This window comes from Macrotis lagotis, chromosome 7 (genome assembly GCF_037893015.1).
Source record: "Macrotis lagotis isolate mMagLag1 chromosome 7, bilby.v1.9.chrom.fasta, whole genome shotgun sequence".
Lineage (NCBI taxonomy): Eukaryota > Metazoa > Chordata > Mammalia > Peramelemorphia > Peramelidae > Macrotis > Macrotis lagotis.
In genome coordinates this window covers 204,635,115-204,656,091 of record NC_133664.1, presented here as the reverse complement: position 1 = coordinate 204,656,091, position 20,977 = coordinate 204,635,115, and the positions used below count along the sequence as shown (strand labels likewise).

The 20,977-nt window shown below is 37.4% G+C and overlaps 2 protein-coding genes across 14 annotated transcripts in view; one reads left to right on the top strand and one right to left on the bottom strand.

Moving 5' to 3' along the window:
- The window catches only part of GPR19 (G protein-coupled receptor 19), a 70,813-nt gene extending 55,824 nt beyond the window's left edge, over positions 1 to 14,989 (bottom strand). For 6 of the 12 annotated variants that reach the window (XR_012470194.1, XR_012470192.1, XR_012470185.1 and 3 more), the window contains exon 1: positions 11,875 to 13,444. The gene's annotated coding sequence lies outside the window, so the exon portion shown is untranslated. Of the gene's footprint in view, positions 1 to 11,874; positions 13,445 to 14,558 lie in introns of those variants that run through there. The other 6 variants (XR_012470191.1, XR_012470193.1, XR_012470197.1 and 3 more) reach the window with 2 other exon arrangements.
- CDKN1B (cyclin dependent kinase inhibitor 1B) lies at positions 14,750 to 20,276 on the top strand. 2 transcript variants are annotated; one of them, XM_074194562.1, is made up of 3 exons: positions 14,751 to 15,772; positions 16,407 to 16,534; positions 18,768 to 20,276. In XM_074194562.1, exons 1-2 carry the CDS (start codon positions 15,295 to 15,297, stop codon positions 16,523 to 16,525), a joined length of 597 nt encoding a protein of 198 aa, XP_074050663.1. In that variant the 5' UTR covers positions 14,751 to 15,294; the 3' UTR covers positions 16,526 to 16,534; positions 18,768 to 20,276. The 2 variants fall into 2 exon arrangements, with proteins under 2 accessions (XP_074050664.1, XP_074050663.1); XM_074194563.1 differs by lacking the exon at positions 16,407 to 16,534 and having other exon boundaries at positions 14,750 to 15,772.
- The last annotated feature ends 701 nt before the right edge of the window (positions 20,277 to 20,977 follow it).

Below are 20,977 nucleotides of genomic sequence, written 5' to 3'. Positions count from 1 at the left end.
CTGAACCTCAATAGATATAACTTTTTTGTTCCCTTAGATGACCAGGAAACCATGCCAATATGACCAGAGAAAACCAGGAAACTGCATTTAAGAAAGTATAGGAAAGCTTTCCTCCCACTCCTCATCAAGTCCCAGGCAACACCTTTGTCACATATCAGATGAAAACTAGACTAATTTATACTAGGAGAAAGGAGACCCCTGGAAGATATTGGACAAATCAAGTCAAATTCACAAGCATTTATTAAGTACCAACTACGTGTTGGGAACTAGGGACACAAAAAAAGGCAAATTAATCTCTGCTTTCGAAGAGTTTGAAATCTAATGGTCCTATTACAGGGGTCCTGACTGGCTAGCAGATACTTGTTAGTGAAGGTCTGAAGTCAATGTTCAACAGGTCCTCAAAGTTATCTTTACTTTCCTAGAATGAGCATAATGGGTTAATGTTTTCTGTATCTATTCATGAGTACCTGTGAGCCTTTTTTGCATTCTGTGCTGTTTCTGTGATTTAAGAAACAAAGAACTGTCCTAAATTTTTGTTGACAGCATGACTGTAATGACAGCATCCTCTTAGTTTAGGCTCAACTTTAGGATGAAATGAGACATCATTTGCCTTTAACCAACAATATGAAACAATGATACAGTGGCACTTAGTTTTTCTGGAAGTGGTTCCTCTTGATTGCATATGGAAAGATGTAATGGTCTATATGTAAAATTTGGATTGGTCTCTCAGGATATGGTGACTCATGTGGTCTTAGGTACACAATAAATCAGACTGAGACTTCTCATATCTTGGGCATTTTATGTACCTAGTTGATAAAGAAATTGCCTCAAGGAAGCAGTGACCAAACAGGTCAGGTCCCAAGAGAAGTTTATCTTCTTTTAGGTAAAATCTCCCTATTTTGTAGATAAGAGAGAAGAAAGAAACTATATTAGAGAAAATTTGGTCCTATTACAGCTTAATACCCAAATTGTATATCAAATACTTTTTCTCAAAGGAACACTTTTACCCGTATTTTAGAGAAAACATAAACATGAACTACATCTAATTTTTGTATAGATTTTCTTGGAATTAGGACTAGTGTCAGAGATAACCCACCACCCAGGATATGCCAATGTCTTGTGCTTAAAGACCATTATTGGACCTTTTGGTACATCGATTACCTGCAAAAACATAAGACAACTAAAATGGAGAAAAGCCTTAAAGGCAATGCAAAGGAGGCTAAGTTGAAGGAACTGTGAATTTTTAGCTTGGAGAAAAGAAGATATGATAGCTGTTTTCAATTATGAATAAAGCTATCATAAAAAAAGACTGATTTGATCGGCTCTACTTGGGCTGGAGGGCAGGAATTACAGGGAAGATTTAGGTTTGCTATAAAGCAAAACTTCTTAAAAATTGAAGACACGGGGGCAGCTAGGTGGCGCAGTGGATAGAACACCAGCCCTGGAGTCAGGAGTACCTGAGTTCAAATCCAGCCGCAGACACTTAATAATTATCTAGCTGTGTGGCCTTGGGCAAGCCACTTAACCCCATTGCCTTGCCAAAAAAAAAAAAAATTAAAGACATCTTAAAAATGGAATATGTTGCATTAGAAGGTGGGGAGAGATCTTAAGTTAAATGTTAGATAATCTCTCAAATGTATAGCCATAGGAATTTCAGGAGATGGACCAACTAGATGGCCACTTAAAAATCTCTTGCAACTTTGAACTTCTATGATTAGTATATGAATTGGGAATGTCATTCATAGGCACATAAATAGGTACTAGGTCAGTGTGCCTATTACACTTGGCAAGTTCCCCATTGCCTCAATGAAGCCTGCTGAATTAGTGGTGTTGTTCTTAAAAGGGAATGTGGTAAGAGCAAAATCCTAACTCCTCCTCCCTCATACAACTTAGACTACTTTTCCTTAAAAGGTATGGAGACTATCCTGGAAATTTGGTTGACTCCAGGGAGTAAGGGCTGAGTCCACTGACATCACTTCCCAGACACCTGAGAACAAAACAGCCACATGATTTATTTTTTGAGGCTTGGCTGATGGCAAACAATGGGAAGCTCAGGCAAGGGTGCTTTGATTAGCTGAATCAAATAGAAATTTCCTCAATGCCTATTCTTGTTCAATACCTTCCTCCCATTAAGAATAAGCAAATCTGTTTGTTAATTATTAAATAACTTATGAGTGCCTCACTTTGTTCGTTATTGGAAGACCAATAAACTCCCAGTCAGGTCGAATCTAGAATGATTGGTATAGTCATGTGGGCTTAGAATGTAATGAGCTCCTTGAAGTAGAGAATCATCAATGCAGAAGGTGAGCCAGGATTTATTTTCATATTTCTAGTGGTGATTTTGATGATACCTCTAGAAATGATTGCTTACTCTGATGCCCCTTCTTCACCTGGAATATTTGTGTGTTAACTGCCTGTGGTCATCCTGCAAGGAGAGAAACCATGTGCTGTATTCTTAAGAATTGTACCTTGAAAATAATTTGAGTAAGTTGGCTTTTAGCTCCTGTGACTGGGTTGAACCTTCCAGTCTTATAATTTAAGACTCCTTCAGGTTTTACTAAGGATTGCTCTTCAGAACTCAATTAATCTTCAGAGAAATTTAGAAGAACCATATTCTAGGAGACTGAAAGTGATTTCCTTTTCCCTAGAAAAGGACAATTTCATAAGAACTAGTAGTGTTTTGGGCGGCTAGGTGGCACAGTGGATAGAGCACTGGCCTTGGAGTCAGGAGTACCTGAGTTCAAATCCGGCCTCAGACACTTAATAATTACCTAGCCATGTGGCCTTGGGCAAGCCACTTAACCCCATTGCCTTGCAAAATCTAAAAAATAAAAAACAAAAAACTAGTAGTGTTTCACTATCAGTGGGAATAGATGCTTTTATATTGCCAATAGTCATTGTCTCCCAAATATCTTGGGGGAATCTTCCTGAAAGAAGGTCCTTCTAGTTTTAAAAGAATTGTATTTTTGTGGATAGAGGAAGAATTGTTTGGATTTGAATAGGTTTTTGGAAACTGCAGTGAAGCTGAACCTGTAGCCCTCAGTGCTTTAATTGTATAGGAACATAACCAGACTTTGAGGTTTGACCTCTCATTGCCAGTGAGAGAATGCAAACCAAGATAGATCCCTGAAATTTTAGAACTGTCTAATAACCACACTGAAGAAATTGTTTGAGTTTTGTCTTTTTTAATTTGTAATTTGAGAGATCAACCCAACATAGATTTTGTGGTGATTCTTTGTGGCAAGTCATTGGATAAGGGACTTGAAAGGACAATACTTAATTCTCCCTAGAATTTTTTGAATTGAGGATATGGACAATTCTACCAATTGCACCCCAATTTAATTAGATGAGTAATAACAGAGGTACTGCATCAAGTTTAAAAAGTTCTCACCCTTGCTCTTGAACTATGAATTGTAAATCATAACTTTCTTTGGAACTTTCAGTAAAGGAGTTCTTGCTGAATGTACAGCGCAGGTCTCAAGTGCATTTCCTCATTGAACATGGCAATTGGATTCCATATACTGGCCTAGAGGTTTCACTTTTTTTTTTTTTTTTTGCTTTCTATATGACTTCATGGCCTTCCCCCTGCACAGGAGGTTAGAATCAGGCCCCAGCAGTTATAGTACTTGAAGTACTTCTAATGAGCACAGCAAGAATCAGCACAGGGCAATAGAATTTTTGGTCCCAGGAGTGTGGTATTTGTCCTGTCCTTTCATTACATCTAGGAATCATTGCATAACTCCCCAGGGAAGGTTGGGAGGACCAAGGTGTGGTATTGTTAGGAGGTTTGCTTTTTTTGGCAAAAAAGTGAGATGAAAGTGTCTAACTATCCCCTACAAAAAGGTGGGCAGTTCTTTAGAGGCCTCTCATTGGGCAAAGATTTTTGTGTCTCTCTCTCTCTTCCCCCACCCCCATCACCGTAATGGCACCCAGGAAGGTGAGGCACTAGGCTGGTGGTCCAGGAAACACTAAGTTAGTGATAATATTGAGTAACTGTCCCTAATCTCTGCTGAGGATCAGTGACTCTTCAGAAATGTGTCATCATCTTTCCTGTAGCCCTGTTATTTCCAGTCCTCCTCTTATGGACAGTCACACTTTTACATTGTGAATCCCACTGTGAACCTGGGACTTATCTCTTCCTGGTACCTTCCTGGATTTAGTGATTTGTTTGTTTTGATTTTTCTTTGTTTCTGCTTTAGTTTTTTTTCTTCCTCCCTTTTTAAGAAACCTATATACAAAAAATTAGGGCTTGCCAGGAACAGTCTTGAAGTTGTGGAAAATCCTTTAAAAATTGTTAAGGACCTTACTCCTCAATAGGAAGAGTGAAGTAGTACTATTCTATCCTCATTCACGTTAGCCTAGTTTTTTTCTAAAATGTTTTTGAGACCATCCTGGATATTTGGTTGGTTCAGGCTGCTGACATCCTTTTCTGGTCATCTGAGTACAAAACAGCCATAAGGAACTTCAGGCATGCTCTTTGATGATTGGCTGGTGGAAAGTAAAATACATAGCAAGCAAGGGAACTTTGTTCAGCAGAATAATTGGTGACCTTAATGCCTGTGTTTAGCAGGTGCCAGACACTATCCTAAGTACCAGGGATTTAAAAAAAAAGAGGCAAAGGACAGTCCCTGACTTCAAGGAGTTTATAATATAATGACAAATAAAATCTAATCTGAATCTCTGTTAACCATATAATGATTTCCAGGTGTCTCATTTTGTTCCAACATAGAATCAAAATTACCAAGAAACTGGATCCAGTCAGACTTAATGGGAGAGATACCTATATTTCTTTTATCTTTTTCTTGAGGCTACAGTGAGTGACATATTCTAGTTCAACACCTAAGGACAGACTGGGAAGATGAACTGGCTTATAACTTTATTGCTCAGGGAAGCAGGGTAATGGGCCTTTTCTGTTCATAGAGGACCTTAGGCAGGACTTCTCTGTGAACCTGTTTGTATAAGGAAAGTGATTGGGGGAATCCTTGAACAATTTAATGAGTTCTACCAACACACTTGATGAGATTTGGAGGGAATATCTTCTTTGTTGGAATGGCACCTCCCAAAGAAATTAGAGATACCCTAGTTTCTTGCTATGAAGGAATGTAGGAAAATTCTCTGATTGATCCCCATGACTTGTACTGCTTCCAAAACCACTGGCTACTTGTCTGAGATGTCATGCTTTCTCCCTTTTCTAGAATCTAGTGAGCTGTGAAATAGATTTTTCTTTTCAATGCTACAAATGAAAGGGAAAAAAAGAAGAGGAATTATTTCTTTATAACCCACCCCCATCAGAAATAGTAGCCTGAAAATAATTTTGAGACTTACATTTCCTGGATGTCATCTGTCTGTCCATTCTTTTTTAATGGGGGTCAGAAATTAGAACTCATGAAAATTTTCTTTTTATGCATGTTTAAAAGTTCCCAAGATTATCAAGAACTACCCAATTTGATTATTTAAGTACCAGACTTCTAAGAACAGCCGTCTGCAGTGAGTTGTTGAGAACAAGATGATCCATAGGGATATGTCATCAACCAATTAGAAGATAGGTCACATTCTACTCTTAACTTGGTAACCAATTGATGTTCATGTCTCAAAAACTACTGCATCACACCTGCTGCCCAATACTTTCCCTCCTTGTGGTGTCCCACTGTCTGTGTAAGCTCCATACTTATTTCCTTTCATACTGGGTTTCAGCTGCTCCAGGTGGTCATAACTGCAATCCAGATACACAGTTACACAAGCACCACTGGAAAATTCTCCCTTCCTATCCACAATGTACATACTCCTGGTGACCCAAATGGCATTACGGAGGCTGTGAACTCTTGGCTGTTTCTATGCTCCATGGAGGCAGTCACTAATTAAGACTGACCATGTTTGGTCTCCTTTTTTTTTGAGAGTCATTTTTAATTAAAAAAATTCATTTAGTGGGCTTGCTATATAGATCAAAGTAACAGGATAAAGACTTATTGCCAGTGATTACTTTAAAATTCAACCCTATCTCCCAGGGATTATTTTAAAGGTGAAATCACCTATGAACTTACTCTGGCTTATAGCTACTCTACAAACAGCAATTTCTCAATTTGCTGACTTTAGTTTTTAAAGTTTGCTTCCCCCCTCTAGAAATAAGAAAGAAATATATAGATTGACACTGGTGTCCTTAGCCAGTTTCTATGTCCTCAGAAACTGATTGTTCTCTGATGGTCAAATGTTACATGTAGTAAGAAATATACTCAGATAGGAAAATTTAGAGTTCCAAGAGGTTGACAGAGATCATTTCATTCAACTTTAAGGTATTGTGAATTATTTTAATTTACATTTTCCAGGGCATATGGATTTATAGATTTTATCATTTCGACTAAATTAGTGGATAAGTAGCTTTAAAAGAAACAACAAATTGAAGATAATACTAATAACATAAGAATGATCACACAATAGTGACATTTCTGCCCTAAGTTGGATCTCTTTATCAGACATATTACAAAGAAAAAAATAATGATGATTGAATTGGGTATGACAAGTAAAAAATTATCAAGATTATTTGAAATATCACTAATGATGAACTTCAATTTAAGTGTATATTAAACCTGGAGGTATTATTAGCTAGTCATATTAGGAAGTCACAATAATTAACAAAGCATTTTGGAAACCAAGCATCCAGAGCACAATGACAAACTTCTACAAATTTTCCAGAAACACTTAAATAATCCAATATTTTAGGAAATTTTGCTGACCTCAATGATAACTATTTAGAAGCCTCTTTGGAGGTTCCCTACATAACAATGAAAAGCAAAAAACCATACAATCAGCGAAATACTTGTTCTTCATGTTATGGTAAAAATTTCTGAAATAATATAAGGAAAACAAGATGGTGAGAAATTAAAATGTGTTCCTTTGTCAGTACCAATACTGTTGGAAAACACATAGAAAACAATGCTAAAGGATTTGAAGAAGCAAGTAAGTATTCAATTTACATTGTGTAAGGTTTGCTATAAAGGATAAAAATGCAGATCTATTTCTAACATAGCTGAGGTTTTTAGCATTTGCTATATTGTTCCATATGAAGCTGTTAAAGATAAGATAGAATAGAAAAGATATATTCTTAAGTTACTTTTCTATTGTAAACAACTATTTTATAAGCAAACTATATATCCATAGCCACTGTTAGAATGGCTGATTTGAATGGAATAAATATAGGATTTTAGCAGAGAGAGTATCACACATGAAATCCATTCTTGGCAAGACATTGCAGAAATGTACAAAGTGCCACATGATGTCCCCAATATGTTTAATTTGTATTAAAATATCCCTTTAAATAATAAAATATTTACAATATTTGCTAATGAGATAGTAACCAGGAATAAATGTGTAGGCACATGTAAACAAATATATAGATATAGATATAGATATAGATATAGATATAGATATAGATATAGATAGTAGCACACATTTTACTGGTTATCACTTGACAAGGTGCTTTAAAGAACTGTTACATTTAAAAATTTTATATCAATTTTTCTTTTACAACATGACAAATTTGATGATCTTTTTGTGATGACAAGGCATTTAATGTTTACTAATAAACATGCAATTTTAAAAAGTAAACAATGTTTATTTAAAGATATATATATGTATATTCATAAATTACAGAAATCAATTCATCACTTCATGGTAAAGGTGACATTTTAAGAGTGAGTGAGAAAGTCACTGCTTCTCCAAAGAAATTCATGTTCTAGTTAGAACATTTTGAAAACATTCTATGTGTGAAAATGTTTCTATCATTATATATGTAACTGTTGCCAAAAGCAAAGTAATTGTGTCACCTTTGAAAACTTAGCTTTATACCTAAAAAAACTTGGAAACAGAATTTTCTAACCTATTTAAGAATATCCAAATAAATAGCTTCAGTAAAATTTTTGACCCCATTTGTTAGTTGAAAGTATAAAAATACAACACATTTTAATTAGTTTTCAAGTTAAAAAACACTGTGATTAGTTGTATATCAGGATATACAACTTTATCAAGCTAAAGATCAAGAATGAAATTTACTGACACAGTTTCACCAAAAACCTTCTCATAACTGGTCGATAGCAACTATTATGTATATGTAGCCAATGATGGAATTCTTCCATTTGGAAGTATATATTTTTTGTGAAGTATTTTTTTTTCAGCTACGGCAGCTATCAAAACTAATTATTGAAGTAAACATAACTTAAAACCAATGCTTTAAATCATTATTAATAAATTGTTGAACCAAGATTTTCAAAAGTAATTCAATCTCTACTACTCTCAGAAAATATTTTTGTCATGATTTTAGAACAAAAAAAGGATTTTATATCATTAATAAATTAAATTATTTTAAAATTACATTTATTTCATATTTATCTTATCTTTTAAAACATCTTTTTTATGCATGTTTTATATCATTCATAATATATTTTTACAGTAGATCAAATTTTCCTAAAATATGTCAAATCATTTGGTGATTGATAGATGGACAAATCTGACCAAACTAACAAGTTAGTTAACAGTATTATGGTTCTATAGATCCAAAGAAGTCTTTTAATTTCCATGAAAACTGAAGAGCTTGAGAGTAGTCCTATACTAGAGTAATGGTCACTAGAAACTAGAAACCAGTTGCATTTGCCAGTAGAGGACTTACTAACATATAGCAAACTCACCCTTCCATCTACAACCTGGAATTCTTGGTTGTTACTGAAAAGATCAAAAAATACTGAGAGCAAGACTAGAAGGACAAACATAATAATTCATTGACATTATATTCCTTGCTACAGATGAAAAGGAACCCCAAAGGCCATGTGTGATACCTAAGAGATAGTATGTGAAGCTATGGTGATACCTAAGGAAGAAATGAAAACTATGAATGACACTGAAAAAGGTAGGCTTCAATCAAGTGGGACATGTGGCTGAGAGCTTGGGACCTCACTGGACAATATGCCAGTAGCTTATAATAAAAATAAAATAATAATAATAATAATGACAATTACATTTATATAGCACCTATCATATGACAGGCACTGTCCTAAGAGCTTTATTATTATCTCACTCACTATTTACTACAACCTTGGGAAGTAGGTACTTTTATTATCCTAATTTTACAGACGAGCAAACTGAGACAAACAGAGGTTAAAAAATGAACCAATACTCTCTGCCTCAGTTGTCTGTGGATGTTTGGCAGTTGTCTGTGGATGTCTGGTATTATGAGATGGAATGCAAGCTAAGAAATAAGACAGTAATGCTAATGGACTCTTTCCACTCCCCCCCCCCCATCTCTGTTGAAATGATGATAGTGGTTGGAGCTGTGCAATGCAGTGCTATTATCAGGCAAGTTCTGTTACTTTTCCCACAAGATAGTTGTAGAAAGTGGCTGACATTGCCCAAAACATGCCTGGAAAGAAATGCATAATGACTTTGGACATATGGATTAGAAAGGAGCCTGGAAGTAGTTAGAGGCAGATTCTATCAGCCTAATACAGTAGTACTTTCTATTAAGAAATATGGCTTTGCACTTGAAGAAAGAAAAGGTACTACCAACTTGAGCTATTTGGAGAATTTAAGCTCTAGCAAACCTTTGGAACTTGTCTGCATTGGCTTTTTAATCTGGAAGGAGATAGCTAGATAGCAAGCATACTTATATTGTTGATGAATGACCATTTCACTAGGTATGCATAAGCAAACTCTCCCAGGACCAAGAAAACATCCCCTTAAAACTATTGGGGAAGAAGTATTTCTTATTGTTTGTATTTCAAGCCTAGATACCTTTTTGGAAGCAAAGTTATTCAAGGCAATTATACTTTACCATCCCCAAGGAAACCCACAATATGAACATTTCAATTACATACTATGAAACATATAGGAACCCTGAGACCAGAACAATTAACTCAGAGCAAATCTGTAACATTTCTAGTACATGTATAGGATTCTACTAGGAATTATGCCCCAGGCTATACTTGCTGATGTTTGGGTGAAAGTCATAGCTACCAAATAATTTGTGCCTTGGCATGTTAAGAGGATGCAAACACTCACAACTAGTATAGCTTTTGACTGAGAGATGCCTATTAATAAACTGTGTCTTCAGCTATAAGAACTCTGAAAAATGAAAAGATGGTGTGGTGCTCAAATTCATGATGAAGACCTTCAACAAAGATACTTGCACATGCAAGGAACACATATGTTAGCAGATCAATGGAATGTTTCTCCATATGCTGGACAACTTGGATGCTTGAAAAATAGCCTCAGAGACTGGTGGGGTCACTATTAAAACAATTTATTACAACTCTTTATTGCCCATAGGAAAGTTAGATTCTGTGGAGCAAGTGGAGGAACAAGTGGAAACATGTTTTGGGCATTTATCTCATTGGACTCTAAAGCTGTAAAAGATAGTCTGAAGCAGGCACTGGTTTTGAAAGTGACATTTCCAGGGAAGAAGACACTCTTTAATGAACCTAACAGCCTTACTAGGACTCAGTTTTGACAATAGGACTAAACTGAATGAGATGTACCACATTTCCTATTTGGATTTTCAGTCATTCAGACTCATTAGGTAAAAAGACACTCCACAAAGCCTAGTAACAATGATAAACAACCTAGACACTGCACAAATTCTTATTTTGAATGTAATGCTATAGTTATGTTAAGGAGTATGATCAGTCTATATTGACTATTAGTTCAGGTACAGGGGCAGATAGATCAATAAGTCACATTTTAAATATCTGAGCTGTATACAGATGAACTTATGATGTTACAGGTGAAACAAGAAGAAATCAAAACAGTAATACTGTTACTCATGTAGTATGTGTTTTGCATGTAATTTCTTATATTTATTGATGCATCTGGTAATACTGTATGGCACTGACTTATTCCATTTTCCCAGGCAACCTCCTGGTCCCTTATTCCCAATGGCTCACCATACTTGTTTCAGACTTAGACGATGTTAGTTATTCCTGAACTCAAAGGATCCAGAAATTTCAGCCTCCAGAATACCAGGGACTAGAGGCATCTATCTGCCTTAAAGACTGACAATGGGGAATACTTTTGTTCAGGATTCCCCAAAAGTAGCTTTACTTTTGGGGGATGGGTCAATGAAAAGGATATTTTGAGTTCTTTATGTTTATATACCTGGTGTTTCTATGAATCTTTCACATCTTAAGAATTTTATACAGAGAGTGAAATAAAGGCTAATCATATTCCATACCTATGTTTTATATTAAATGCTGTACAGGACTAGGGAACACTGTTGTCTGCATTTAAGGAAACCATATGAGCTACACTTAAGTTTTTTTCAGATTTTTCCCAGAGTAAAAATTTCAGAATGGGAGCAAAGAGCAATAATTCTTCCTCTGGGGTCAGTCCTCCAGATCAGACCTGGTCCATGTGAACCTTAAATCTTTGGGGGCTCCTGGGATACATGGAAGTCACTCTGGACTGTTCCTACAAAGTATTCTCCTTTCCTTCTCTTCTTTAAGAAAAGATGGGTACTCTGATCATCTCATATTCCCTTTTCTAGGAAGCTCCATAGTGTTTTTAAAATGCTCCTGTGTTACTAAAACAGAGGCCCTGGTCCTCATTATTAGCCACACAGATGTGTGTGCCTTGACTTTTAAAAAGACTTTATAGAGTTCCCCCAAAGATGCAACCTTTCTGTAGGCAGTTTGAATTTCTTAAGGTGGAATGATCCTAGTTTGAATTTTTAAGCGAATAAATGGAATAGAAATGTTAATTTCAGAAGGGGAGGGACAGCAATATCAATATAGCTGTTATTAAAGATATCTCCCAAAGGAACAGAAAATAAAAAGGAAATTTGAAATGCTGAAATATATTTACCATCCTTAGAAAAAGAGCAAGCATGAGATTTACCTTGCTTTCTTGAATGATTTCTTCAGGTTTTTTTTTTTAATTTGCATGTAGCAATAGGTGACATGGTAGGCTCAGACTATCAAGCTCCATCCTTTTAACTTTTCCTGTCTCTACCAAAGAGTTTCTGAGACACAGACAGGGTTAAAGGAAGGGGTGGTCCTTGAGGCATACACGTGGGAACAATGAAGGTAGTAAATTCTGAAGATTTTCTTCTTACAAAATGTGAACACTTCTTTGACAAGTCAGGTAGAAAACCACATCTGTTGCTAAACTGTGCATATCCTTTGACTCAGAAATACCTCAAATAGGCATATATCCTGAAGAAATAAAAGAAAGATGGAAAGAATTCATATGCACATATTCATAGAAGCATTTGTTTTTGTAGCAAGAAATGAGAAGCCTAAGAACTGGGGGGAATGGTTGAACAAAAATTGTTTATAAGCATAATGGAATGTTATCAGGTCATAGAAAAGGAGTATCTGGAAGGATTAGAGAAACTTGCCAAAAGATATGAACCAATGCAGAGTAAAGTAAGCAATACCAGAAGAACAATTTAAACAATGATTACAAAATTGTAAAAGAAAACAAAACAAACTCTGAAGGGCTTGACCAACTATGACTCCATAAGACAGAGGATGAAACATGCCTTCATGGTTTGACAGAGGTGAATAGATCAGAGGTATAGGAAGGGACATAACATTTGCAGATATGGTCAATATCTGTTTTGGATGGATTTGTTTTGTTTGACTATGCTAATTTATTACAGGAGAAGGTTTGTTTTTAATTGGCAAAGGAGAGTTGTGGGATGGATTAGTGTTAATAATGCCTTCCCAAAAAAAGGAGAAAAAGAAAGTCAATCAATAATTTAGAATAGACAGAAGAAACAGAAGGTTTAGAAGAAAATACAATCAGAATAGCTTTTGGAAGTAAGGTGATGAATTAAATATATATTTAATAAAAATCCAGTCCATGTGCATATTTGACTCATGAGTTCATAAGCAATGTTCTCTTCCTGTTTTCCTCTGTATAAAATGTATGGGTTTTTTGATGTATATCAAGTTTAGAATAAGAACAATAACATCAACAAAAGGGAGCATATAGCATGTTTAGAAATTGGAAAGAATCTCTCCTGTTCTCTGTCACTGACTTCTACACCTGTTCTCTGGGTGCTACTTCTTTGGTATTTCTTGGGGGCCATCCATAGAACCACCTCTCATTATACCAAAGAAATCATCAATGCTCTAGACAAAATAAACCAATCTTTTCTCTGCTAGAAGAAGCAATCCTCTCTCCCACCTGAAAAAAAAAAAGATCAAATAATGTCCTCAAGAAAGAAAAGCAGGGGTCAGAGTATCTGAAAAAATTTAAGAATCAGACACACATATGACTAGGCACAAGTTTCACATCAAACTCTTCCAAAGCAGACTTAAAAATCTGATGTTACCCTATAGTTGAAGGAAGGCAGAGCCTCCAATAATACTGAAATGTACTAACAGACCCATATGAAGAAATCTGCTTTTGGAGTGGAGGCACTTAAAAAACCTCCTCTTTGGGGATCAAATCTGACCTTTATCCCACCTCCCCCCACCCCCACCCCCCACCCCTTCTATTTTTCTTTTTTAACTTTCTGAGCACTGTTAGGGAAAAAAACTCTGTTATTTCTTAGCACCAATGTTACAGAGGGTAAGTATCCAAATAATCTCTAGTTTAGATGAGTTTACATGGTAGCAATAGTTTTATAATTATCCCAACAAACACGTCTTGATGAGATGACTTTACACCTTACAGTAATTTTCAGATATCACATCCCTTACACTGAAATTTTTATCCTGGGTGAGTTGCTCCAGGTGATCAGTTTTTCTTCGGGGGTTGGGGGGTAGAGAGGGGAGATGTGTGATAGTGAGAATCAGGAAAAGAGAAGAAAGATGAGGGAATAGTTGATGGAGAAGAGGACTTTGCTGGTGAACGGCTGGTTTCAGGTGGAGGAAATTGCTGCAGCCTGGAAAGCGGTTGAAGAATTTAAAGAGACAGAAACAGGTTTCTTCATTTATAGGAACATCGTTTTTCCTGGACTCTAGTAGGGAGAGCAGCAAAACCTTTGATCTTGGGATTAGCTCCAGATGATTCTGACTCGATTTAGCCGTTTCCTAGCTTTTGCTCCTCTATACTGTCCATTGACTCTAGTCACCCAAGCTTTACTCACTACCCTCACTGCACTAACAATTCTGGGAAAAGTTAACTCTTGTTTACTTCCCTCGTTCCCTCGGGCCACTCCGCTCCTAAACCAGCTGCTCTTGAAGGGAGAAGTGTGGGTACCAGCTGTGGAGCTTCCCAGGCAAGCGTTAAGCTGGTTCACTAACTCCATCGCCTTCCTCTGCCTCAACTGTGACAGGCTACTTTCCAATCCTTTACCTTTTTCGACCTCGGCAGCTCAACCTAGCAGGATGAGCAGATCTTTTAGGTACCAAGCAAACTGTAAGGGAAGAGCCTCCTTCCCGGACTGTCCACTACTCCACCCGTCGGTGAGACTAGGAAGAACATGATCCGGAGAGATTATAGCTGCGCTCGCCTAGGTTCATTCACTTCCAGTTTGTTATTTTTGACTTTTAATTTCTTAAATACTGGCCAGACAGTGAGGCATACTGCACAGCCCCCCCTCCCCGCAACGCTCCACCACCCCATACCTCGCGATCGCCCAAGTCCCATTCTTCTTTGCAAGTCCCCACGATTTCGGTAGCGCCGAGAGGTGTCTGGCAGAACCGCGTCCGGACTACCTTAAGGCAAAGCGCCTGAACCTAAGGAGCCAGCCTCCGCGGGGTGGCTCCCGGAGACGCAGCCAATGGTTCGCCTCCTCTGTTTAAATAGATTTGCAGTGTCAATCATTTTCTCCTTCTTCAGCCTCCCTTCCACCGCCATATTGGGCAACCAAAAAAAAGTGCCAGGCTTTTCGGAGTGTCTTTTTATATTCCTTCTCTTTCCCAGTCTCTTCCTACACTGCGACTTTTGAGATCCGCCAGGCGTTTTGGTTTTGTTCTCTTTTGTTTCCTCCGCGGCTCGGTTTGGGAAATCCACAGGCTCGTACCGGCTTGGGCTTGGACTAGCTTTTCCAATTTCCCCCTCCCTTCCCCTCCCCTTCTCTCCTTTCCCCCCCTCCCTCTCCCTCCCTCCCTGAGTCCCTCCCTCCCTCCCTCTCTCCCTTACACTTGATCTGCTGAGAGACTTTTCTGCTGGCTCTCCCGGGCTTCCCCCTGCCCCCTCCCCCAAACCCAACACTGATCCTAAAGCTTGTGTAATTATTGGTGGTTGTTTGTTTCCCTTGGCCCCGAACGGGAATCGCGGGACCTATATAAAAGGGGCTACGTGTTCGGATTTTTTTTGTTGTTGTCGTTTTTAAAAGTTGAGTGGAGACAAGGGAGGACGATGTCAAACGTGCGTATTTCGGATGGGAGCCCGACCCTAGAGCGGATGGAAGGCAGGCCGGCTGAGTACCCCAAGCCTTCAGCTTGCCGCAACCTTTTCGGCCCAGTGAACCATGAAGATTTAACGCAGGACTTAAAGAAGCATTGCCGGGACATCGAGGAGGACTGCCAGCGCAAGTGGAACTTCGACTTTCGGAATCACAAGCCCTTGGAGGGGAGTTATGAGTGGCAACCTGTGGAGAAAGATAGTTTGCCCGAGTTTTATTTCAGGCCCCCGCGGAACCCCAAAGGGAGATGCCAGGGGCCTGGCCAGGAGAGCGGGGATCTGAACGGAGTGCGCCCAGCGGCGTCTTTTATTGCTTCTCAGGGAATCTCAGAGGACACCCACTTAAGAGATCAAAAGACTGAGGGTGCATCCGAAAGCCAGACGAGTTTGGCAGAGCAGTGCACTGAGACGAGGAAACGACCGGCCACGGATGGTAATCGCTCCTTTAAAATTAAAATAAAACAAACCCCTCCCTTGTTTACTCGGTCTGTCTGGGCCACTCCTTGACTTTACTGGAGGTCCGTCCCCGAAGTTGTGTCTAGAGAACACCAGCGCAGTTCTTGGCTTTTCCATCGGTAGCTGAAGCTATTAACCTTATGCTCCGGTGCTATCTATCATCTAACTAGTTACCATTTCTTTCGAAGTTTAAGGCTGCTAGTTCGAAGTTTCTTGCCAGTCGGTGTCAAAATTTATCTCTAAGCTTAACGTTTTAAACCCTCCGCCTCCCTAAAACACCTGTCCGTCCCCCCCCCCCCCCAGTCTGCCATCCTCAGGTACGTGAGTGACCCAAACTATTATCTCGCAGATAGGATGTTCTTAATTATTCCTGTGAAAGACTGTGCTCTATTATCCTTCGATAGGTACCCGGGGGGGGGGGGGGCATGGGATGAGGTCTTTGTTAATAACAACAATATTTTCAGGACTTTAAGACAATCATCTATTGACCCAGGATTGTGGGTGGTGGTAGTATTCCCCCCCCTCCCCGTGGCTAACTTTTGTTAGCTAATGCTTTTAATAAAATCTGTTGCTTGTCTTCCCCCCCTCCCCTCCGCAATTTCCCCTGCTAGATGTCTCACCTCAAAACAAAAGAGCCAACATTACTGAAGAAGAGGTTTCAGACACTTCTAATGCTAGTTCAGTGGAGCAGACGCCCAAGAAGCCCAATCTCAGAAGACATCAAACGTAAACTACTTAGGTGGGTTGCTTAGCTAGGGTTCAGAAATGAAACCAAACTGCACTTTGGTAGTCTCTGCAAACTCCTCAACACAATTTATTTATTAGTTGACTATGGATACGAAGTTTGCTAGTTTGTTAAGGGTATTTCAATCCCCCTCCCACCTCCATTCCTCAATATATTTTGTGGGGTTGAAAGAGTTAGGCAAGGAATAGGGGAAAGGGTCATTGAGTTTCTTCAAGTTTTCTCCATCAGATACATTTTCTTTAGACAAGTTAAGCATCTAATCCAGAGTGAAAGGTAGTGTCCTGGATGAGGGCTTTTTATCCTGGAGATAGTTCCTGTTGAAAGAGAGATCATCCTCTCTCTCTCTTATGAGCCCTCACAAAAACTTGATTGGAAGATGAGATTTTTTTTCCCAGCCCTAAATAAGGACTGTGGTTGTTCCCTGCCCCAGCAGAGAAGTTTTAAGGTTTTATCATTTTTCACTGGTTTCAAATAAAGGCATTGTGTAGACTCAGAGGGAAGAAGGGAAAACAAATGGTTTCATCTTTTCATTTGAGAATATACTGAGTTCCAGTGATTCACAGAAAAGGTTAGAAGTTGGATGAAGTGGCATGTGCAACTCTTTATTTTGATCCTTCTTCTAGTGTTACACCATTTCTACTGGGTTTTTGGAGGGTGAAGGAAAACTATTTATGCAAAAGAACACACAGAATCATTAAAAGTTACTCACAAAGTTTTTCCACAGCTCTGAAGTGCTGCAAAGTAAAAGTTAATGAATTCTGTCTCCCTGTAAGCAATCTGGAACATGTCAGCATGTATATGCAAATTGTACTAGAACTACTCAGTAGCTGGAATTTGAAGGGGGAAAGGAATAATAAATATCAGGGCAGGCTAAGGCTGTGGCTACCTAACTCTAGGAAAGTAGAGATTTTCTGAATCTGATCAGTTCGGATAAGTTGAATAATTCTGTCCCCAATGTTCTGTTGAAAATTATTTAAGAGTAGAACTTGAGTCTCATTCCTCCCAGTATTCTCATAGCTGCTACATGGTAGATGCACAGTAAACATTTATAGAGATATGAGATACTTTAAAAATGGGCAGGGTCTGTTTTTATTTAAAAAAACTGAAAAGTCACTTCAATTTTTTACACAAATTAAATGTTTATATACAAATACACAATACAAGATGTCTACTTGAAAGACTTGTTAGAAAATGGCTTTAGGAAATTGGATGAAAATTGTTGATTACTTCAGTTGAATATGTCAATACCTGCAGTGCTGCCAGGTCTTTTTCATGTGTCTTTATGTATCAGACCCTGCTAAATTTTTCTTAAATGCAGCCAAGCAAGATTTCTTAAATTCAAAGAATCTTTAGAAATGTTAACTTGGACACTTGGCAACTTAAAAAAAACCAGACAAAATACAACTGTACACATATCGTCACAAGAAACCTGAATGAGCTTTAAAACATTTTACCCTATTAGTTTAAGAGATAACCATAAAATATTGCCCAGAGTAGTACTCAGCTGGATGAAGTAACTTGAAGGGTCACAACTGCATTTTCATATGGTTTATCTACACCATAGTATATTTTGCATTTTGCTAATTTTTTTTGTACTGATCATCTAACCATGTAAACAATTCCTAGTATTCTCTACCAATGTAGATCAACAACTCATCTCTCTATAGTCTGTAAAAAAAAAGATGCCTGAGGCACTAAGACTTTCAATGACTTACAAATCAGAACTTAAACCCTGGTCTTCAAGACTCCAAGGCCCACTTTGCCATACTTCTTCTCGTTCTGTTCTTAGACATTTTTCAAAAAAGGTGAGTTACTGTGGTTTTTTTTTTTAGCCTTTATAATTTGTTTTGACCCTCTGTAGCTTTCCTTTTCTTCCCTGTCATCAATCCAAATTTCCTATAATTCCAGATTCCTTCATAGTATGGGGTGGGGGTAGGGCTAGTGGTAGGATAAGATATACAATTAAGGTAAACTGAATTAGCTTTGCTACTTAAAATCTTTACAGGGCTCAGTTTGGAAGAATGAGTGACCAAAGAGATGACCTCATCTGTCATTATAAACCTTCTACGTTTAGCTTGTGTATATAATTCACCCACTTCAAGCCACTGAGCAAGCAAGATGATGAGAAAATAATTTTTACCAAGTGTAGTGATTTACTTTGCTGATCTTAGAATTAGTTGTCTTCATGCCCTTAATGAACTTTCCCCTCCAATCTTTTGTTTTGCAGAATTAAGAATGTGTCCTTGTTCATTGGATATATCAGAGCTTGATGAAACAAGGAAGATATAAATTAAATTTTAAGAATACATATCGATGACTTCGTGGAATGGATATCCTGTTTAAGCACTGAAAAGCAACAATACAATAACACTACAATTGTAGGCACTCTTAAAAGATGTGCCTCTAAAAGCATTGGATGTAGCATCATGCAATTAGGTTTTTCCTTATTTGCTTCATTGTACTACCTGTGTATATAGTTTTTATCTTTTATGTAGCACACAAACTTTGAAAAAAGGGGGGGCAGTGGGGTGGGCTAAGATATGAAGAAAATAGAAAATTTGCTTCAAATTATATAGCAAGAATATACATGTATGACTTGCATGAAACGAAGCAACCTTGGGTTGGGGGTGGTGGTTTTAAGCTTTTCCTTTAAAGATGTAATATCCCTTTCAGTGAGATCTGATATTTCTTTTTAAAAATTGCAATAATTAAAACAGTTAACAGCTGATTACTGTTTATTATATTACACTTATTAAGAATCAGGAGTTCTGATGTGTCCATTATGTTAGAGCAAAAGCTTTTTTAAAAGGAGGGTTATAAAGTGGAAACCTTTAAATTGAAGTAATTATTGAGTTAATTAAGACTTAAGCAAACAATTCACATGATTCAGGCAAAAAAAAACAAAATTGACTCTGAATTCTGAATGATCAGAATTGGCAATCTGTACTTATCAGATAAGCCAGAAAATTGTCTTCTTTTTTGTGCTTGTAAACATAGCCTAAATAATGCACTCTGGGTATTAAAAAAAAGATCCAAAAACTTGAGATTCAAAGTTAAAAAAATAATGGAATGATTTTTTAAATTTTAAATTCTATTTTGGTTATTTTACCCAGAAGAATTTGATATGTGATGGAAGGTGAGAATGGAGCAGAAGTAGTTACTGGTGGAAGAGGGAAATGGATACTGCATCTTTAAAAAGCATTTCTACATTGCTGTTTGTGTATGAAACATTTTAAAGTGTACCTGTGTACATAACTCTGTAAAGACACTGAGAAAATTATACTAACTTATTTATGTTAAAAAGATTTTTTTTAAATCTAGAAGATATAAAAGCCAAAGTGGCATGTTTTGTGCATTTGTAAATGCTCTATTGGGTAGGCTTTAGGGATTTTTTTCCTTCTGTTAAATAATATGGCTGTGCTTAAAGGATTGCCTACTGAGCCAAGTATAACTTTTTTTTTTGTAATGTGTAATTGTTCCCTATCAAGCAATCAATAAATAAAACTGCCATAGCTATTAAATGAGTTGTACTGATGTGTCTGCTACTTGGAGCCATTACACCTGATATTGCAAGGGATTTAGTATAGATACACACCAAGAACTGGAAAAGGATATTAAAAATATAGGCCCAAATTTGAGTGAGTGCTATATTAGCCAGAGTACATGTCCTAATTCTCCATTTAGTTTTAGGGATCATACAATTTTAGAGCTTGAAAAAAACACTTTAGAGGTTACATGATCAAATCTTTATTTTGCAGACCAGGAAGTAGTCCTAGAGAAGTGATTTGCCCAAGACCATACAGGTACTAAAGTATGAGAACCAAGATTTTTACCCAGGGGCTCACATGACAAATCCATAGCTTTTTCTATTATTATATATCACATTGCTAGGATTTCTGAAATTAAATATTCAAAGTTCTTGGAATTGTATAAAGGAATAAACATATCCCCAAGATTTCAGAGAAGCAGGGCCTAGGAGGGGTGTGGTAAGCTTATAGAAGTGAGGTATAAGAACATTAAAGAGTAGACCTGTTGAAATCTATTTTGGCTACCCAGAAATGTAAGATATAAGACAATGATCCAGTAATAGAAAGCTCTATCTTGGATATCAAGTAGCAATCTAAATATTAATATTTTACCATGTGATTCAAATCTGGCTCATTTTCTCTCATATTATTTAAAAGTTTAACTAATGTTAATGTTTTGACCAATATCCCTCTTTTTTCCAACCTCTCTTCATTAACAAATGAAATACACTATAAAAACATTTGACTGCAATTATTAGAGTTTAACTCAACAAACTTTAAGTGCTACCTTTTATGTAGAAAGAAGATGTAGGCTCAAGTTGGGCCTCTGACACGAGGTATGAGATCCCACAAGAGCCTTTAGGAAACTCTAGGCCTCCTCCACAAATCCTTGCAGTATGTTGGTGTAAGG